This window comes from Bombus flavifrons, chromosome 7 (genome assembly GCF_040668555.2).
Source record: "Bombus flavifrons isolate JBK064 chromosome 7, iyBomFlav1_principal, whole genome shotgun sequence".
In the NCBI taxonomy this organism is placed as follows: domain Eukaryota; kingdom Metazoa; phylum Arthropoda; class Insecta; order Hymenoptera; family Apidae; genus Bombus; species Bombus flavifrons.
In genome coordinates this window covers 7,781,872-7,801,308 of record NC_138448.1, presented here as the reverse complement: position 1 = coordinate 7,801,308, position 19,437 = coordinate 7,781,872, and the positions used below count along the sequence as shown (strand labels likewise).

Here is a 19,437-nt window from a genome sequence, read left to right as displayed (position 1 = left end):
TCTTTAGAAGCGAAAGTTTCTTGAAGGGAGAATTATTACTATAGTTATCGTGGATTGTGATAGTTCTATAAATCACGCGACTATTGTAATCTTCTCTGAAACTTTTCTATCGTAGATATCGATTTTTCTGTTTTTCATTGGAATTCGCGAATATTGTAAATGTGCTGTCTAAAATAAAGTATTCTTCAGCGTGCCTTTTATCGAACGCGAAGCTACCATAAATTTGGAAAATTTGCTATTTTCTCGTCGGCATTTTTCCTTTGAAAAATTTAGAAGTTTCATAGAAATTATTTAGATGCGAAATGGTAGATGAAATGGTATAACTCTGCAAGTATTATTTTATATACTTATCGTTCGTCATGAAAGATATAATTTTCTGTATCTATAAACAAATTTCTGCGTTTTAAATTAGCCGCTATGAACAAGAATCTTTTAAATTGAAGCTAGAACAGCCCTTAACAATATAATTTACTACGTTCAGCTATCAGCATCAAAGTTACGTGATTTCCAAGAGTTATTACTCTAATTAACTTGCATAGCTATCATTTTTCTCTCCTTTGAAGCATTCGTAAACTTAACAGAAATTTTCTAAATACAAAGACGAGTACTATCTCTCGCAATGCTTCATTATATCCGGCCTGAAGGCTAGATTTCCATAAATTTCACAAATACTGTAATTTCCTATACAATTTACCTGAACAGGAAACTTCTTTCTTCTTGGCAACCTATAATTTACGTAGAAATTTTTATTATTATATAACTTTATCACATACATCGTTCAACGTTGCAATTTGCTGTCTGACATATCTAATTATCAAATACCTACACTTCTCTTAATTATTTATTATTATTATTATTGCTTAGTCCGTGCCTTTCGGCTTTGGACGAACTTTCGGTTTTACATCTCTTATGTCTATTTCTCTTCTTATATGTCTACCTCCCCTCTTTTCCACTCTATTCTATTGCACTACCTTGCTTATTCTACCTCTAAAAACTAAAATCAGAAACTATAAATTAGCAACTAATGACTAAAGCCTCCTTGCTGTGTCTCTTTCCTGTCGTTTGCTCTTCTCTTCTCTATTATTGCTTTCAGTTCTGTTAAACCTTCTCTAGTCTCGTTTAGGGTTTTCCTATGTCCTTTGGTCCTCCCGTTATTTCACATCCTTCTATTACATGTCTTAGGCCTTCTTCTTTCTCTTAACTATTTTATTATCTAAACTTATGACACTGTGATATTGTCACGTGGGAGACACAATAAATCACGAAACCGATAGATCGCCGGTGGTCTTCTCGCGTTGCAGTTCGAACGTTTCACGAATAAGGTGAAGAAATTGAACTTTATATATGATGATAGAATTTATTATGCAAATCCAACAGAGTGACGGTTCAAAGTCTTACAGAATGGTTCAAAGTATTACAAGAGACTGAATCAAAATATTTTAACAGACTGGGGCGAGCGCTTATTTTGGAGGGTTTTTATACTCAGGTTTTAGTCTCTCTGGAAGGGTTGTCGTCTGGTGTATTTCAGAGGCGCCTATTCCGTTACTATTTGATTATTTTTTCGATGGCTGTGGTATGCAGGATGTCTAGCCTATCCTATTACTGTTTCTGAGCGGGTGGTCTTCTTGAGCGTGTGACAACATCATAATACATCCACCGTTCAGCATAAAGCTTTTATAATCTCCAGAAAAACATTATAATTTTCTTACGACTTTTCTAGCAACCGAATTTTCTCTTCTTATCTAACTATAAGCTTCTCAGAAATATTCCAAATATAAGGTAAAACACTGTGCCTTGCGATGTTTTTCCGGATCCGCTGTTTAACATAAAAGTTTCACAATTCAAACAAAGTATCTAACACTCTAATCTCAATCCATCGATTTCCTCCCTTTAACAAGTTAAGAGCAACACCAGACGATTTTTCTTCTTTTTAATTATCTATAAATTTACCAGCTAACTTGGAGAATCCTCTACACACAAACCAAAACACCGTTGGATACATACGTTTAACAGGAAACTTGCATAAATTCAAGAGATATTGCGATATTTCCAATGAAATAAATCTAATGCTGGAAGAATCGTTCAAAGAGCAACCGAGACGCCTATTGTTGCGTTCACGATTCAGCATAAAATTTGCATAAATTCAAGAAACATCTAAATATAGCCAGCAACTTCCTTATCCATTGATTTCCCTCGTTCGACTGATTAAAACGGTATCCCTCGCAATATTCGTATAGCAGGGTTCGCACAACTGGCCGTAAATCTGGCCTCTAAATCATCACGCATTCCGAGAATTACCAAGGAGCCGTGGCGAACCAACCGTTATAAATTGCTATTACCTTCGTTACATTGTTCCATCGTGAATCGTGATTAACTTTATCGCGCAACACGATACTGTTTATTATTTATGTCTTTATCAGTGGATACTTAATCGCTATTACTCACCGGTCATAATATTTTTCTTAGCGGTATAGGACAGCCTGAGCCACATGGAATATAGCGAATCCACTTCTACTACAGATATGATTAAACGTGACTACGAGATAATAATACGATCTTATCGCAGGACCACAGACGCCGACCTTACGGACAGCTAATTATATATTACGTGGTAATAGGCACGTATGAAATTAGATGCGTGATTATCTTGCTTTTATCTCGATCGCCGTTCGCCACGACGAACGTGTCCCTGTCTGAAAATCGAGGATATCAACATATGTTACATGTAAATACGTGATTGGATATCGTGGAATGTGATCGTTTGTATCAGACTATTTTTAGGAGGGATTTTATTGTATCAGAGTTAGTCGCGTTTGTCGTTATTTCTCTTTGATATTTAGAGTTACTTCGGTTACTTTGATAACAATTTTCAGGTATTTTGTTCGTTTAACGACTGATTTGATTTTCGTCGGCTTCAGAAAGGAAAGGTAGACTTTTTGGAGCGTCCAATTTATTAGAAGATCGTAGGATTTATTTCTAAGACGCGTGTGAATCGTCTAGTTTCAATTTGAATTACGCTGCGTTATTTTTCGTTGTACAAATTGTAAAAATACTTTGCTTGACTGTTTTATAATTTTATTGATCCTGGAGGAAGATAACAAGTCTTTGGACCGTCGGATTTACTGGTGGACCGTAAATCTTGGATCCTTAGTTCGCTTGATTCGTTGGATGATTGCGTGATCGCGATGAATTAGTCGAGAGATACGTTAGCCCGATAACGCCAAATTTTTCCAACTCATCCACCAAACAATTTACTCGAAACAATTTACGCGCGTCATCCTGGGCGATGGCCATCGTTCGTCAAATAATGGAGCATCGATTCACTCGGATGACTCCTTCGACCTGAAACAAGACCTGACATTATCGTCGATGACTTATCCCACCATCTTGGCCATTAGCATCGTCGATTATTCGTCAGGCAAAATGCACGATCGATCGGCACATTATCTCCGTTTTGCAACGTCTAATTCACGCAGAAGTCTGACCATTTTGGGCCGCATTGTGCGCCGTAATTGTCAGTAGCGTAATATATGCTATAATCGATATCGTAATGCGGTTTCGAAGGGACAAGGGTTGATATTGAGAGAGAGAGAGAGAGAGAGAGAGAGAGAAAGGGAGAGGGAGAGGAAGAGGGTGGGTCATCGTACATTCGACAGTAAGATAGACGGATAATTTATGGGGTTAATGGGTTCTTGAAGCTATTACGCCGCGGGGTTGAGTGGACGCGAGTTCACCACGCTCGTTAATTTTTTAACGTGACTGACCTTGACGTTAATGAGGCTCGGCGTTTAGTTAGATTGTTCTGAAAGCGGTTACCATCTTCTGAGGAATGAGTTTCGTGATAAGTATTTCACGTTTAAATTTTTCATCGAGGCTTGAGAAAATTTGGTTCGTTTTGAAAATGGTAATTTATCATATTGAAATAAAACCGATCTTTCGAATTAGAATAATCTCCTCGGTTATACGAAATATAAATGACAAAGTTCAACGACTTATTTGTCGTTGTTATATACAAATATCGCAATATCCACCACACAAACATTCCCACAAATAAAAACCAGCAATGGAACAATTTCGGACCAAGTATCAAATATCCCATAAAATATCGAATATCGTGTCCATAAAATGAACGCTGCAACAAATAAAACACTTCTTCCTGTATAAAAAAAAAAACACATTATTTGTCAGGATTCATCTCGATGTTACGAACGATCGATTCTGTTTCAATGATATTATCAATCGACGATAAAAATCGCGAAATTGAAACACGAACGCGTGAATGAACAAAGAAAAAGTAAAATTTCTGCATGGCAAACGTGGGGAAAGAGGGTTGGAACGACGTCAGGTGGCAGAGGAATTGAGCGTATTATAATTGCAAAGGAACGTCGTATCCGGTGAACACGCTAATTCGCTTGGAACGATTCCACCGAGCCGATTTTTGTTTCGAAAGTTCCCTCGCGGAATCCACGCCACAGTCCATTGTCGACCGACTTAAGGAACTTCGAACATGGTCCGCGATAACTTGCCTCGATTAGCATATTACAAGCATAGATGTAATTACTTCCGTGGACAGGAAGTTGTTTATTCGCTGTCTCATTCAGATTTCATGCGAACCGATCTTGCGAATGAAATGTGTAAATGCAAATTAATCGAACGAAGAATTGGGAAGATTTCGAACTGTAGAGTTTCTCTCGGAATTTTGAATTTGCAGATTTATTTGGCTTCCGCTCGGTATCTGCGATTTTTTTCAAACTTCGATATATCGAAAAGCGGTATTTAAATAAGCAAAACGTCACACAGAAATGATCGTAAAACAGAATTTGACGAATCGCCAAATAAACATGATTTTATTATTATATTTGAGCTATACGGATGAAAAACATAGTCAATTTATGGCTTTTCACAGAAGTAATTTTACTCGATCGACGTTAATCGTATCAATTAACATATTCAAATGTAGACACTGGGAACAATTTAGAGCAACTGAAATTTCGCTGCAATTTATATTGTGACATGTATACGCACGAATTAGCCGAAGATAGAATAGGTTCGAACAAGAAGATGGCACGAAACCCTATTAAATTTCCATGTTGCTCGAGCTGTTTCACTGACCAAGCGCAATAAATCTACCTTGGAAAGATGGTTCGTGACGTCTGTCAGAAAGCAAACGTCCGTAGAAATCGTCGAAGAGACGTTGGATCCAATTCACTCGGCGCGAAGCCCCACGTGGAAACTGTCGGCTCGCATCATTGTCTTCCGCCTTCTTTGAAGCGGCACGCAAAGTTCCGGCGAACGGATTACCGTCTTGTCGATTCGTTTAGAATTTCTACGAGTCTGACATAAATCTTCGTCATTGCAAATGTTTTACAAATATCGAAGATTCGCTTATTGTACCTTTTATAAAAAAAAAACATTGAACTCTTTAACTCTGTTGTATTAATCTTCGAATTTTTATATTCGCCAATGTTTCGAGAAACTCTTCCTTGTTTTTTCCTGTTTTCATTATAAATTGAAAATTGTTAGTCTTCGAACGTATAATTGGGTTCTTTGCACCTGAAAAATTAGGTTGAACAGTTGATTGAATGGGACAAAATTGAAAGAACAATAACGCAGTAGTTGAGAGAGGGAAATAAAATTATCTAGCATGGAATTCAAAAAAACACGAGGCAGACCGATTTAACAGTATAAAAACAGTGATAGTATTTTAAACCTACGCTCGAACAAAATAATAAAAATAAAACCGATCCTTGTATAAAATATATCGGAACTTTTTTTTATTCACTGTCTCTGGTACCATATAAAAATTGCATTTTTGAACAGTTCTATGCGATACGTCAAATAAAATATAAATTACATTAAATCCTTAATTAAATATAAATGAATGTATTAAATCCAATTTAACGATAGAAAACGATTCAAAAATACAAAACTGTCATTATTTATTGTCACGATATATATATGTACATCGTATCAATATCACATTCTTTCCTTCTCAGTTTTATATATCACACATAATTCCAGATAAACTATGAAAACTAGACGTTCCTAAATATTCATTTGCTCTCACCTAAAATTTTCTATGGTCACCGTAAAGCTCCTTATGTCTTCCAATCGTTTCAACCCTCTAAACTCTAAAACCTTTAACGTCAACGCAGTTTTACAACGACTATTAACTTAACTCGTTTTAACGTCGATTTAACTCGTCTACTAGAACAATTCAAAAATTCAATTCACCTGCCAATTGGCACCAAAATTCCCATTATCGTGCGGAACAAAAGTTCCTGTGTCCGCTGTACGCGGGAACACAGCACACATTCATCTATCAAACGCCTTTATCTCGCAAATCCAACAAAATGCCATCGATCTCGGTATTCCAATCTCCATTTGCCGCAATTACACCGTTCCTCGAGGTACCTGCTCTTTAGCGGCGTTCCATTTGCGAAAAGGTTCGTTCGCAGCACCGAGAAGAAGACTTCGATACCGAGCCCTTTGAACGGTCAGGTTTTTTTCCTTTCTTTTTTTCTCCTCTTTTTTTTTTTCTTTTCAAATCGTGTACCGATGCAAATGGCCTTCTAAGTCAGAGAAATCGGACCGAAAGGCCTCCTTAATTCGTGCCCAAGCTCCACTTTAATTCTGCCTGCCTCCTTTCCAGCGGATATTACGCGACGAGAACTCGAACATCGCGAGACAAACCTTTAATTAGACGCGTAATGAATCGCGATCACACGCCAATCCTTTGTTTGTTTGCGATAGATGTTTTCGAGCCACTGTATTGAGGATGTTCGCCCAGAGAGACAGAGAATGTGAATTAGAGAAATATTTGGGAAGAATTCTTATTGAGATTTATTATTTAATTTAATCTAATTTAATTTGATTTAGTTTAATTTATTCTTAAACGGGTTAAATATTCTTTCTAGTACAAAGACAATACACAGTGGTATAAAGAAGAGAAGTGAAAGGATGAAACGAAAAAGAAATAACAAACGAACAAGTAACGGTACAGAGGAAAGAAACACAGTAGAAGAAGATGAGCAATTAAGTAAACGTAGACAATAAGATAAGCTGATTTAACATGGAGAAACTCGGCCTCGTTATCGAGTAGTACATTGTACAGCGAAGATTTTTATTTTAAGATTTTTTATTTATATTTCCCGGAGAAAGGTCAATTTTTCTCGTTATACGATTTAGCAAGGGCAGAATGGGGAAACATTGAGACAAGACGAGCGTAAAGACCATTGGAAAACCATTTAGAAGGACGAGCTGGTGCCTTCAAATTGACAAGTGATAAGACGGTGGAGTTGTTGGTTAGTCTGTGCATAATCTTCTAAAGAAAACAGGGGTCTGTGATAGTCGTTCAAATTTTGAGTGAAATGATACTTGAACATTTATGATCATAATACAGGAGCGACATGATTTTACTATTACAATATATAAAGATACGTAAGATATCGGAGGTAGAATATACCTTGCAATTTTTAGCTGGCGAAACGAATTTTTGTTCAAGTTTACGTAAAAATCCGCGTGAAATAAAATATTAATAAAAACAGAGATTAACGCAGCTGTGATTCTAAAAGAACGAGCTCGTAATGTTAAAAAAATATTTTAGTAAAAAAACATGGTGTCAAGGATTTATACGATTAAAAAGTAGAACTATATATAAATATATGTGACGTATACATATGTGTATATAGGGCGGTACTCTTGGTTGAATGGTTCGAAAAAGCTTTTGTAAAACAGGTTGATGTACTGTTTTAAAATACGGTGACGTAATTTCTCGATGGAAGTAAAATGCACTCAAATCAAGGAGATCCTCACAGTCGCTGTTTAGAATGCGAATATCCGTGAATTCATTGAGGTTACATTAAGTACAGTAGTCGCGTAAAAGCAACGTGGAGACTGTTCTGGCGAGGTAAAATAGACCTGTATATAGTCAGACACTTAGAATGGATCGCATATCTAGAACTACACCTTCTACAGTCAAATGAAATGAGACTGTTCCTGTTTGGACAAGTAGAACACGACAATTTGTAGTTGAATCAGTGAAATTGGACAGTATATAGATCAGACAAATGAAATTTAAGCAGAGGAACGTATAAAGCAATTTTCCTTATCTATCTTCAAATAAGTTTTAGAATACGTTTAAATGAATGGAATTTTCGAAGTAAAAATCACGAATAAATCTATCACAGTAAACATAATAAATGTAAAAATGATTGGTAGACACGTAAGTAGTACAAATCCATATATAAGTAGACAGCTAACAGAGGAACTAGCCATAGGATAATAGAACAGATAGAAATAAAGATGAAATAATAGAATGAATAGGAATAAATTTGTACACAGTTAAATGATTAGTGTAAATGAATTAAATTAACAGGTAGGAATATCTTTCTGTCAATCGAGATACCAGAAATAGAAATTCAACCGTAAAATGTCGTTGATCTGAGAATACATGTCACGCATCGAATACATCAACTATCGACCGAGAACGATGCAAGGTCAAAGGTACTTGGTTTACCAATTAAAAAGGAAATCTACATCCAAAAATTCCACGCAGAACCGTCGATCAAAATTTCTAAAACCATCAATAAAAAGAAAAAAAATGGTAAAAGAAAGAACGATACAAATCTCATCGATCAATTACCACCTGAAAAACCTCCGAACCCATGCACCACTTAAATCGTCAATTTAAAAAACCTCAAATGCAAACATTCCACGTGCGACGATCAATCAAAATTTCGAAGACCATCGCTGGAAAAAAGGAAAAGCATGCGTGGTTGTCACTGCAACCGAGTTACGCTTTTGCCGAAAAAAATTCTCACGTGGTCGTTGGACACGCCGATCTGGTCGAACGATCGAACACGAATAACCAACGATCAGAGAATCACGATAGTACGTCAGGACAAATCCTTATCGGTTTTACAGGTGAAAAGGTAATCGCGATTCGCGAGTGCAGATGCGCGATGGCTGAGCCATGTTCACGGGCTTGGGGTTAATGGAGAAGAGAGAAATTCGATCCGATGCGGTATGCTCTCTGAAACGACCAATATCGCTTGTCGACTATTTCCACGCGAATGCAATTGCGCCTGGCCATTGAACGTTCGGCCACGGCACGCTACATCAAAGAAACGAATCATTTCGCCCGGTGAAAATCCCGAATTGCTTCCTTGCGTTCAACGACAGAATTAGTTTCACCCTCTCTCTCTCTCTCTCTCTCTCTCTCCCTCTCTCCCTCTGCCTCTACCCTTCGAGCCTGGTTACTCCAACAAACCCGATCAACCGTAACCCTTTCGCGACTTCGAAATCCATTTTCGACCTTTCAGAGGGGAAAAAAGGCTTTTCACCGGTCGCCTTTGAGAAATTGATTTTTGGGCGGAGTCGATGCCGATTGATCCATTGGAATTGCTTGGGGATTTGCGACTCCTCGTTGACGATAGTTGCTGGCATAGAATTTTTGTTTGCCAGACATCTACATAGTTTGAAAACTTCAAAAGGTAGAATTTGAAAGGTGAATATCATATTACAGCGTGGAAGAATGAATAATTGAGATAGAAAATTCTACGTTCGTTATTTAACGATGCTTGTTCCGCGTGCAAGTCTTGTTCAAGCTTCTTTATCGTGGAATATCGTGGAATCGTGGATATTTCGCATTAATAAGAAATATTTGGAAATATTATTTGCAAATATTTGCGCGACTTTTCTAAATTGCAGAAGTATTATTGATTCGTTATGAGATCGATATCCAATTTTTCTATCGCCACCTTTTTCACGAAATAGAATTCCAATTTCAAATTACATTATCAACAACCACCATTATCGTCGCATTATCGTCGTCATTCGCGTCGATTCTTCTCTGTAGAAAAATCCTCTCCAACTTTTTTCTGCGAGGAAGAAACGAACGTTCGTGGCGAACAATATCGTAAAACGCGAGGAAATCAGGTAGGTATTCCTCGGCCGGAAGCGGTCTTAAAATTTAATAAGGCGAAACTGCGCGCGTTCCAAGGCGTCAATACGCTGGCGGATTACGAGGCCGAGGCGTAATATCGACGTACGAAGGAAAGAGAGAGAAAGGCAGAATTTTTCCACGTCGTCGATCGTGACTACGAATGCTATAGTTTAATTCTGACGAACGTGAATCCGCGTCTTCGACGTCGTTTACAAGCGTCGCCGAACGAGAAATTTTTCCGCCTTTTTAATATCGAGCCGCGTTCACAATCGTCAATACCGTTCTTCGATGCTTCCTGGATCTTCCTTTTCTTTCCTCTTTTTTTTTTTTTTTTTTTTGTTTTTCTCTTCCCTTTTTATTTCTCGGTATTCTATAAAACGAAACGATCACGGCGTTGCGATGCAACTCTCAAGAAATTGAAATCGATTGGACGCAGAAAGTGTTGTTAAAAATGGCAGAAACTCGAAAGTCTTGGGAATTAAATTGGTTTGTTGTACTTAAGAGGCCGTAATAAAAGATCGATTTATGTAATCAGTTCCAGTTTGTAGTTATAAATTGATGCAACGAAGAGAATTCGCTGTGGGAAACGCAATTAATAAACGAATAATTACCTTTTCTATCTTCCAAATATTACAGTTAATATTTAATTACCTTTATAAAAATGATTTAAATCACTACTTCGGATATTTCTATTGCTGTACATTTTTCCGTATTACGGCAACGAATAATTACACGTACTGGTGATGAATAATTTGAAAATCGTATTAGATAATTGGAATCTTTCGCTTAATATGGTTTTTTGCTGATTTCAGGTGAACTTTGTCGTCCGCTGAACTGCAAGAAGAAGGACTTGTGTCTCCTGAAGGATACTTTCACCGCTGTGTGCGTCTCCAAGAAGGAACTTGAGAAATCAGGGTAAGCATTCGTACGTTGAAACACATAAATCTGATAGATCCAAAATCTAAAAATATTCTGTCAGGCAACAGGATATAAAGCAATTTGTACGCAAAACAGACTCGAGATCTCATAAATTTCATTAAAAATAGTTGCCACGTTTATCTCCGATAACTATCTCGTTTGATCCTCCATATCCTCGTTTTGGAATTCGAAATTCTAATTAGAAGCTAACTAGCGTGAAACTTGGATGCCTCTCTGAACAGCGATTGACGCAACACAAATCCACGAGAACGCGAAAATTTAAACCTATACATGGCGATTGCCAGCTGCTTCGCCAACTAATCACTTGGATAGTTAAAATCGTATTTGGAATACGAAATCCAAAGAAAGGTTCACGCGTCTTCCCTACAATTTCGATTCATCCATAAAAAGAACACGAAAACTCCTATAACCGAGTACCTTGCACGATCCACTCTACGAATTAACCAATGCTACACCGACCTCGAAGCCTATCTATAAAATCTACGAAATTCCTTTTCCCTTGCTCAACGTGCCATCAAATTCCCCCAGAACACCTATTACAAGCCGAAACCTCTTAAAACTTGCAAAACTTACGCTGCAAAATATTCTCCGCCCCAATAACCAAACAGCTGCCTGCCCCGTAGATCCCATTCAATCCCATTTAATCGCGTCGAAAGTTTTCGACTTTCTGCCTTCTAACGCGGCAAGAGCCGAGGAGTATGGCGCGATCGAGGCGAAGTGCCACTCGAATCCGGAACATCGTTTCGCCGAGAAGAAATAAACAGGAAATAAACGGTTCTGTTTGAGGATCAGTCTCGTGGAATCGGCGGATTCGTTGACGCGGTCGCGACGGATGATTAATCGCGGCGATATTATCCATGGAACACGGCATTAAACCGTGCAGATCTCGGCTGTTGTGGGTGGAGAGGAGGGTGCGGGGACGTTGATCATTGATTTCCGAGCGTGCTTATTGCCAGTTAACGGTGATTGCAGGTTTCCACTTGGATATAGAGGCATTCAGGCGGCCCCTGGAATTTATCTTGAACGGTCCGCGTGAGACATTAAACGGCCTTTCATGGCCAATTAACGCGTAGAACGATCCGCGTACCCGATGCTCTTCTCTTCGTGTACCTCTGGGGGATACAGGATGAACAATCGCCAGCGAATTCGATCGTTTATAATTGGCGTATTATAACCGGGGAATATCACGTTTCTCGGATGCGTTGATTGGGATTCGGTGAAGTGCGAATCGCAGCGTGAAACGTGTCGCGGATCGATTACCGAGTTTGATACGTTTGTGAATTTGCTAGGACTAGCGCGTTGCCGTATTGATATTATTACAGCGGAGTAAATTACGAATTGTCATTTGTTAATGTTATTGTGTTCTCTTCGCGCGTTGATGTATTCTCTTAAATAACGGTGACGTGTTTGGTGATGAAACCAGCGAAGAAATTCTTGATTGGCATTTGGTGGCGGAATCTGTCGCGATGTTTGATCAGTTGGCGAATTTGTTGTAATTAGAGTGTTCCTCAATTGATAGGTATTGTTTGCGGAATTTGATAAATTACGAATCGCTGGTTATCGATATTATTGTTATCTCTTCGCACATTCATAAATTCTCTTAATTAACAGTAGCAGGTTTGCTAATAAAATATATAGTTATCAAGGAAGTTTATTAGAGCTTGTGAATCGTGGTGTGAAATATGTTGAATTTCTTAGGTCGAGAATTTTTCTTGCACCGAGATGTCATTAATGGAATTTTATCACCTACTATTGTACTATGATAAAAGGTTAGTTGCTTATCCTCCTTCGTATGAAATTGTAGAATTATAAAAGAGATCCTTCTGACACGTTGGTCGTGGTCGTTTAGAATTATTTCAGTTTTTAAAAGGCAGCCTGGGGCGATTTTAAACACCGCACAGAGGCTCGAAATTTAGTCGAAACATTGCAAAATGTTTCCCAAACAATTTTCAACATTCTGTTGTAGCGATGAAAAGCAGCCCGTGGCTGCTTGAAACTCTCGTCAACGTCGTCCTAACGCTCGAAAAATACATCGAAGATAATAATTTTCATCTATCGTTATTTTACTCTAAAACATCGTTTAAACATCGTTGAACGTCGTTCGATGACACTAGAACTGTGGATTTCGCGAAACGGTTATTTCATCTTCGCAAGATGCATCTAAAATTCTTTTCTAATTTTCTTCCTGTCTTCTTTTATCGCGTAAAATTTTATATTCTGCTGGAGATATTACGCGCTAAGGAGCAGAGAATGGTACAGATCGACGAGTTCTCGCGTAAACGCGAGTCTGGCAGCATGAAACATGTTATGAGTAAAAATCTTCCATTGGACCGTGCAAACTGAACGTCGTTATCGACGATAGAAATTTTTCACCCGGCCTCCTAGGAAAATTTCTCTCTTTCTGTCTCTCTTTACCACTCTCCTCCGCCACCTCTTCTTCCTCTTCGTTTCGCACTCCATTCTACCCCGGCGAGAAATTATATTCGAAAGCGTTCCATTTTCCGTACCCAGAGAAATCGCTTTTAACTTATTCCATTCCCATAGTGCGACCCCGGTATCTTGACACAGTGGATCCGCTTAAATTTTTTAAATTCGCCAGACCTCTTTCGCCCCGAGAACGCGAATCGAGGAAACCGGTTGCGTTGCCTTTAGCACCACCCGATCTGCCTAATATTAAATCTGCTTTTAACCATTTTCATTTATTTTTGCTTAGATTAATTAACTGAAGCGATTTCAAATAACATGTCTGGATTTTTGGTATTTCTTGCGTGAGAGTCAGGCGCAGGAATTAATTCGATATGTTTTTCCTAGAAACAGAAATCTTGTCTTTTTAATTTTTATTAATATTTTTCGAGATTATGTACAGTAGCTACGAGAGATATTTCTACGCCGTGGTATTTATCATAGAATTTAATGTGTTAATTAATTAGGTTCGTGTGAATTAATTAAATTTCGTTCTATGTAGTGGTACTTTCGTATGACCGTAACAAGTTGACAATGAGAATGAAATATAAAAATTGGAAATGAAACGTAGGTAAGAAAAGCTAAAAAAACAGCTTCATTGCAAAGTAAGGTTGTAATTTGCGTACAAATACCCTGTTTTTGCAGCTGCTACGCGTGTGGATTTGAAGAATAAAAATAAAAGCGCAGCTTTCAGTGGTAAAATTTAGTGGAAAAAGCGCATTGACTTGGCAAAAGCAATTGAAGAAGGATAACGCGGTTCAAAAGCTAGATCAAACACAGACCGTTTCTACTTGCTGGTTCTTCTTTTTTCAGAGACATCGTAATCCCGAAATCCCGGGCGGTTCAACAGAACCGACGAATGAGAACGGAAACTTCGGTTGACGCAGAGGACGACGATGCCTTCTTTGACTCCGAGGACGATGACGAAGATCAGGATGAATCCAAGTAAGTATTTAACACGTCGGCTTAAGTTAGTATCTACTCTAGTCGTTAAATTATTATCCAGATTAGTCTAGTTAGTGAATTATTACGAATATTCGAAACTCGATATCGCTATTAAAATATTGCTTCTAGGTATTAATTATCTTTTATTATCGCGTTATCGACGAGGCGCGATATTAATATCAAATGAAATTAATATGAAATTAATGTGAAATTAATATGAAATTGAAAGGTTGTATCAAAGAGAGAGTGGATTGTTATTATCTGTACGTTATTTGTTTAATATTATTCAGATGAAATATTGCTTGAAACAATTACACATCTCGTTTTTATATTACAATACGAGATTTTATTGAATCGTATTTATTACACATTCGTTATATAGTTACATGTTATCGATTCTTTAGATATATTTTATACTCCATGTTCTCGGTATTTCACCGTCTTTCTTTTTTAATCAGATGACCAATGTGATTATTTTTCAATTAACGCGTTAACCGGTCCGTCGATAAAGCGTTAATGTATTTCAGTTGTCGCTTATTAATTTCACTATTAATTTAATATTTTTGAACAAGTTAACGAACGAAACTTTTAACAAGCAAAAATCTTATTAAATTTCCAGTTTACAATGTTTCCAAAGCATAGAAGATTTATTATATACATAGATATATAAATAAATTATAGATACAAATATGAAACCGCGTTTCCCCTCGTTCCCAAAATTTTCACCATTTTTACTCCGACCACTACATTAATTTAAAATTCTATTTTCCCGTTTTCTCGCCGAGAGCTGAAAGAATTTCGTTACGCTCGGCTAAATTACCAGAAAAAAGAAACACGAGTTTTAATTAATTTATATCTCGAATGAAACACTTGTGCAAGATGAAAATCAGCCGAATGACAGACGAGTCACTGACGAAAAGAAATAACACGTTCGAACGATTCGAAGCAAAGATAGAGAATCCGGTGAAAAATTGGAACGACGACGGACTGTTTTCGTTAGTTTCCAAAAGTTGAAGAATTTTCTTTTCGTAACACGAACCAGTCCGAAAAGTTCGCACCTGGCCTGGTTATTAAAAGAGAAGAAGACTTCAATTTTAAGGTGGGAAGTGAAAAATCTACTTCCGCCGTTGTTTTTCCCTGGACGCGTAAAGTATCTTCCGCGAAAGCAACAAACTTTCAACGTGGAGAATAAAACACCTGAATCGCGATATCGAAAGTTTTAGTTTTCGAACAATACAAATTTTCTACGTTTATTTTCTTACAGAACTCGAAAGGAATTAAATAAAAAAAAATAAAAAGAAAAAATAAACGTTTATCGATAGAATTTATTTCAATTTCGTCACGAGTTATGCGATGGCAAATAAAAAAAGGATAGAAAAGAATGCTCGTGTATGTGCCCGCGTGTGCGTAGACTGAGCGATTTTGTGGTAAAAAATAGAGAAATTCTGTGTAACGAATAGTCGAATAATTCGGTTTAATTGGTTTCTCTGTTCCATGTCGCGTAAGTCGTATTGTGTTTTGCTAAAACGAGGATAAAACATTAAACAAATAGAAGAAGAATGCAAAACAAAAAAAGAACAAACACGCGTGTAAAGGGAGAAATAAAATGCGAAATGGTAGGAAAGGAGAAAAACGTGAAATGGACGAGTAGCAGACACGGCCTCTGTTTCGTTTTTCACGAGACATTAAGCTGAAATTATTGGTTTCGCTGGTTCTCTTTGCGTGTCGAACGCAAACCTACGACCCCATGGGGCACGATGGAATAAAAGGCTAGCTTTATGGGTCACGTTTTCACGGATGCGTGCCTCTTAAGTTTCAATGCGATCATCCGCACCTGAAAAAAAGTGCCGTGCCTTAGTTTCCACCTCGAGTGCTCCGTTTGATGGTTTTCATAGCGTGTGGAAACAAGTTCCGAGAATTTTTTCGACACAGGGAAACGGGTAGGTTTCGTGGAAACTTTTTAATTAGTCATTTGTGGAAGTATTCTTTTTTTTTCTTTTTTTGGGATGAGATGACTCGGACATCTTTGGATATATTTTACTAATTAATAATTTGTACGTCGTAGAGTGTGTTAGGTGTTCAATTATCGCGTACAACTTTCAATTTTGTTATATTTCCATTTTTATATGAGATGAAGCTATTTTACACAGACGAAGCTCGTTTTATAGAAATGAAATTAAAAAAATGAAACATGGAATATTCTTGACAAATGCATTCCTTTATAGACAATCGTCTAAGGATTCTTATCGTTCTACGTATTTTTTTACATTCTCGAAAATTTCGATCGACCCATTGTCTTTCGTAGTTTCATTTTGTGCAAAAGGAAGCTTCCAACGCAAGAAACAAGGTAATAACGATCCAAAAAATCGATGTAAATTTTCAAGGCTTTCGTACAGTGCCTCATCTCCAAAATCTGACCGTACACGTTCCTCTACTACTGAAACTACCTCGACATATCCCTACTATACAGGGTGGTTGGTAACTGGTGGTACAAGCAGAAAGGGGGTGATTCTACGCGAAAAAAGAAGTCGAAAATATAGAATACAAATTTTTGTTTTAATTTTTTTCTTTTTTTTTTTAATTTTTCCATCGAGACAACGATCTACAGTGAAATCCGTTATAACGTACCACACGCGTACCGAACGAAAATTCAAAGTCGATTTTCTCGAAAACAAAGCCTCAAACGAAAAATTTGTATTCTATATTTTCGACTTCTTTTTTCACGTAGAATCACCCCTTTTCCGCTTGTAAAACCAGTTACCAACCACCCTGTATAATGAATGACAATGAACCGTCCAGCAATTTCTCCTACATACAATATATTTAATAATTCAACGCACTGCTACCATAAACAATAACCATCTGACACGTTTCATTTCTTTGCTAATTTCCTATTTTAAGGTCATACCTGAATGAATCCTAAACCATCAGATACGTACGACACTGTTAGCGATCATATTTAATCCAACGAGTTGCTGCAAAAAGCAACACAGAGAACGATAACGTTCACGACTTAAACTCCCAAAACACGTAGCTACATCACGAATGATGAAATATGCAAGACGAGGAACGTAACAATTTCGCGTCGACTAAGAGAGGAGCCGTGGCCGAATTCGATATTGTCTCGAAACGAGTCGGATTCCCTTGAAATTCAGACAATCCCGTATCCGTGTACACGTACGAATACACGGTACAACTTTGCGAAAGAATAAAAAATGAATTTCGAACGACACCGTTGAGGGCCGGAAGAAGAATAACACGGAAATAGAGGTGAGCGTTGTTGGAGGAACACGTGAAACCGGATGCGTTTACTTTAGCGCGAAGCCACGTCAAACAGGAGTTACCCCGACGTTTTCTGACGAGGATATAGGAAAAGTGAGGGTAAGAGGGTGGGGGAGAGAGAGAGAGAGAGAGAAGGTTTCGAAAGGGAGCTTGGTCGCGGGAGAAAGAAAAATTCCACGGGAAAAACAGCTCAGACGGAAGATGAACGAACGGAGAAAAGGGCAGGTAGAAAAAGCCAGCGTTGCCAGCGAAACATTTCTTCCTACTTAAATTTGCACGAGCGAGCAGAGCAAAGAAGGTTTTCCATCCACAGTCTCCCACTTTGTTCCTCTCTCTTCTTTTTTTTTTTCAATATTTTTATCCTGTATTCCTCGCCCGTTTTCATTCTTCGCCCCCTTTTTCGCTACTCCTGTTTCATTCCGAGCGTATCCTTCGGAAATCCCACCTGGAACGTCGCGAAAGTTGAGCGAGAAACGAGCCTAATTGCACGTTAATGTGGCGAACGGCGATGTTTCACGCGAACGCCATCTCATTGCCGTAAGCATAGCCTGTACGTTGTATTATCCAACAGACGTGTCTGTTTTTAACATTAGAACAAACTCGTTGAAATAACGGAATCTCAGATTTCCTATTTTTGCCATTACCAAAGGCAAAATTAATTTTGATAGTTATGTTCAATAGTAATTTTCAAATTCTCTAGAACCCACAAACAGCCGAATAATCAATTTTGTTGAGAAATGACCAATGGTCTCCGTATATGTTATAAAACATGGTAATCTACTACATCACCATCGGACGTAAACGTCTGGTTAATTTTTGGATCGACGTTGCGTGGTAGTGTCCGACCAGGCACGGTTTTATTGTACTCGCCCGGAGATCCGCTGACCTGTTCTACTTGTCACGCGCAGTCGAACGCGCGATTTCATTGTGCTCGAAGGTGTTTAATGGTTTGTTCTACTTGTCGGCCGGTGTACCGCGCCAAGCTTTTGTTCCGTTTAAGGGCTTAAACTGGAAAGCTGTGACGTGTTTTTATGGACGATCCTCGCGCAGGGGAAGATAGAATGTTCGAGCTGAATATTGAAATTTCCGTTTTTTTTTTTGTCCAGTCGTTAGGCTAGAAAATGCGATGTTTCGATATTTCTAATGCGATACAAGAAACCAATTCTAACAAAGTTAACATTGGACGTAATTAAAAAATTGGCCAAATATAGATCAAAGAAGTGAAATTGTAATTCAGTAAGAATTACCCAAACAATATTGGAAAATTTTCCTTCCTTCCTTCTCCTTTCTTTTCTCTTTCACGAAACAATTTTTTAAATTTGACGTTTAATCAATGAAATAATAAAAGCTATTAGATTGTTCGAAAAGTTTCTTTCGTTTCATAAGGCGATAATAAATGAACAACAATTTCTGTTTTATATTATTTTATTGAATTAGGTATCATCCATTTCGTTATATCTCTATTATTACGTTCGTGCATAGTTCAATAAACTAATATAAAACAAAAAAACATTGCGCGTCTATTATTTCCTTATAAAAAGAAAGAAACTTTTCGGACAATCTAATATATTAGTTTCTCAAGCTGTGACCACTAATGTCTTAATTTGGTAATAAAGTAAAGCTTGTTAAAAGCGACTGGAGAAAGTTTACCGTAAATTGCATCAGTTTCGCAAAAATTGCCAACTTCGACAAATTCGCGTACTCGTGTATATGTTTCACATTTCACGTATCCGTTTTAAAACGTCGTTGCAAACGAACGTCAGTGTCTCCTTTGTTACCAAAAAAGAATCTTCTAATGGAAATCCACGACAAAGGGGTCGGTGTAGGTCACGTGGAAGACTGGCGAGCACGTACGAGCTTTA

The 19,437-nt window shown here is 37.8% G+C and overlaps 1 protein-coding gene across 1 annotated transcript in view; it reads left to right on the top strand.

The window, feature by feature from the left end:
* Cow (Proteoglycan Cow) overlaps positions 1-19,437 on the top strand; it is a 237,333-nt gene that overhangs the window by 154,970 nt on the left and 62,926 nt on the right. The window contains exons 3-4 of the mRNA XM_069117301.1: positions 10,759-10,861; positions 14,162-14,293. Of these exons, the coding sequence (XP_068973402.1) occupies positions 10,759-10,861; positions 14,162-14,293 (235 nt within the window). The remainder of the gene's footprint in view (positions 1-10,758; positions 10,862-14,161; positions 14,294-19,437) is intronic.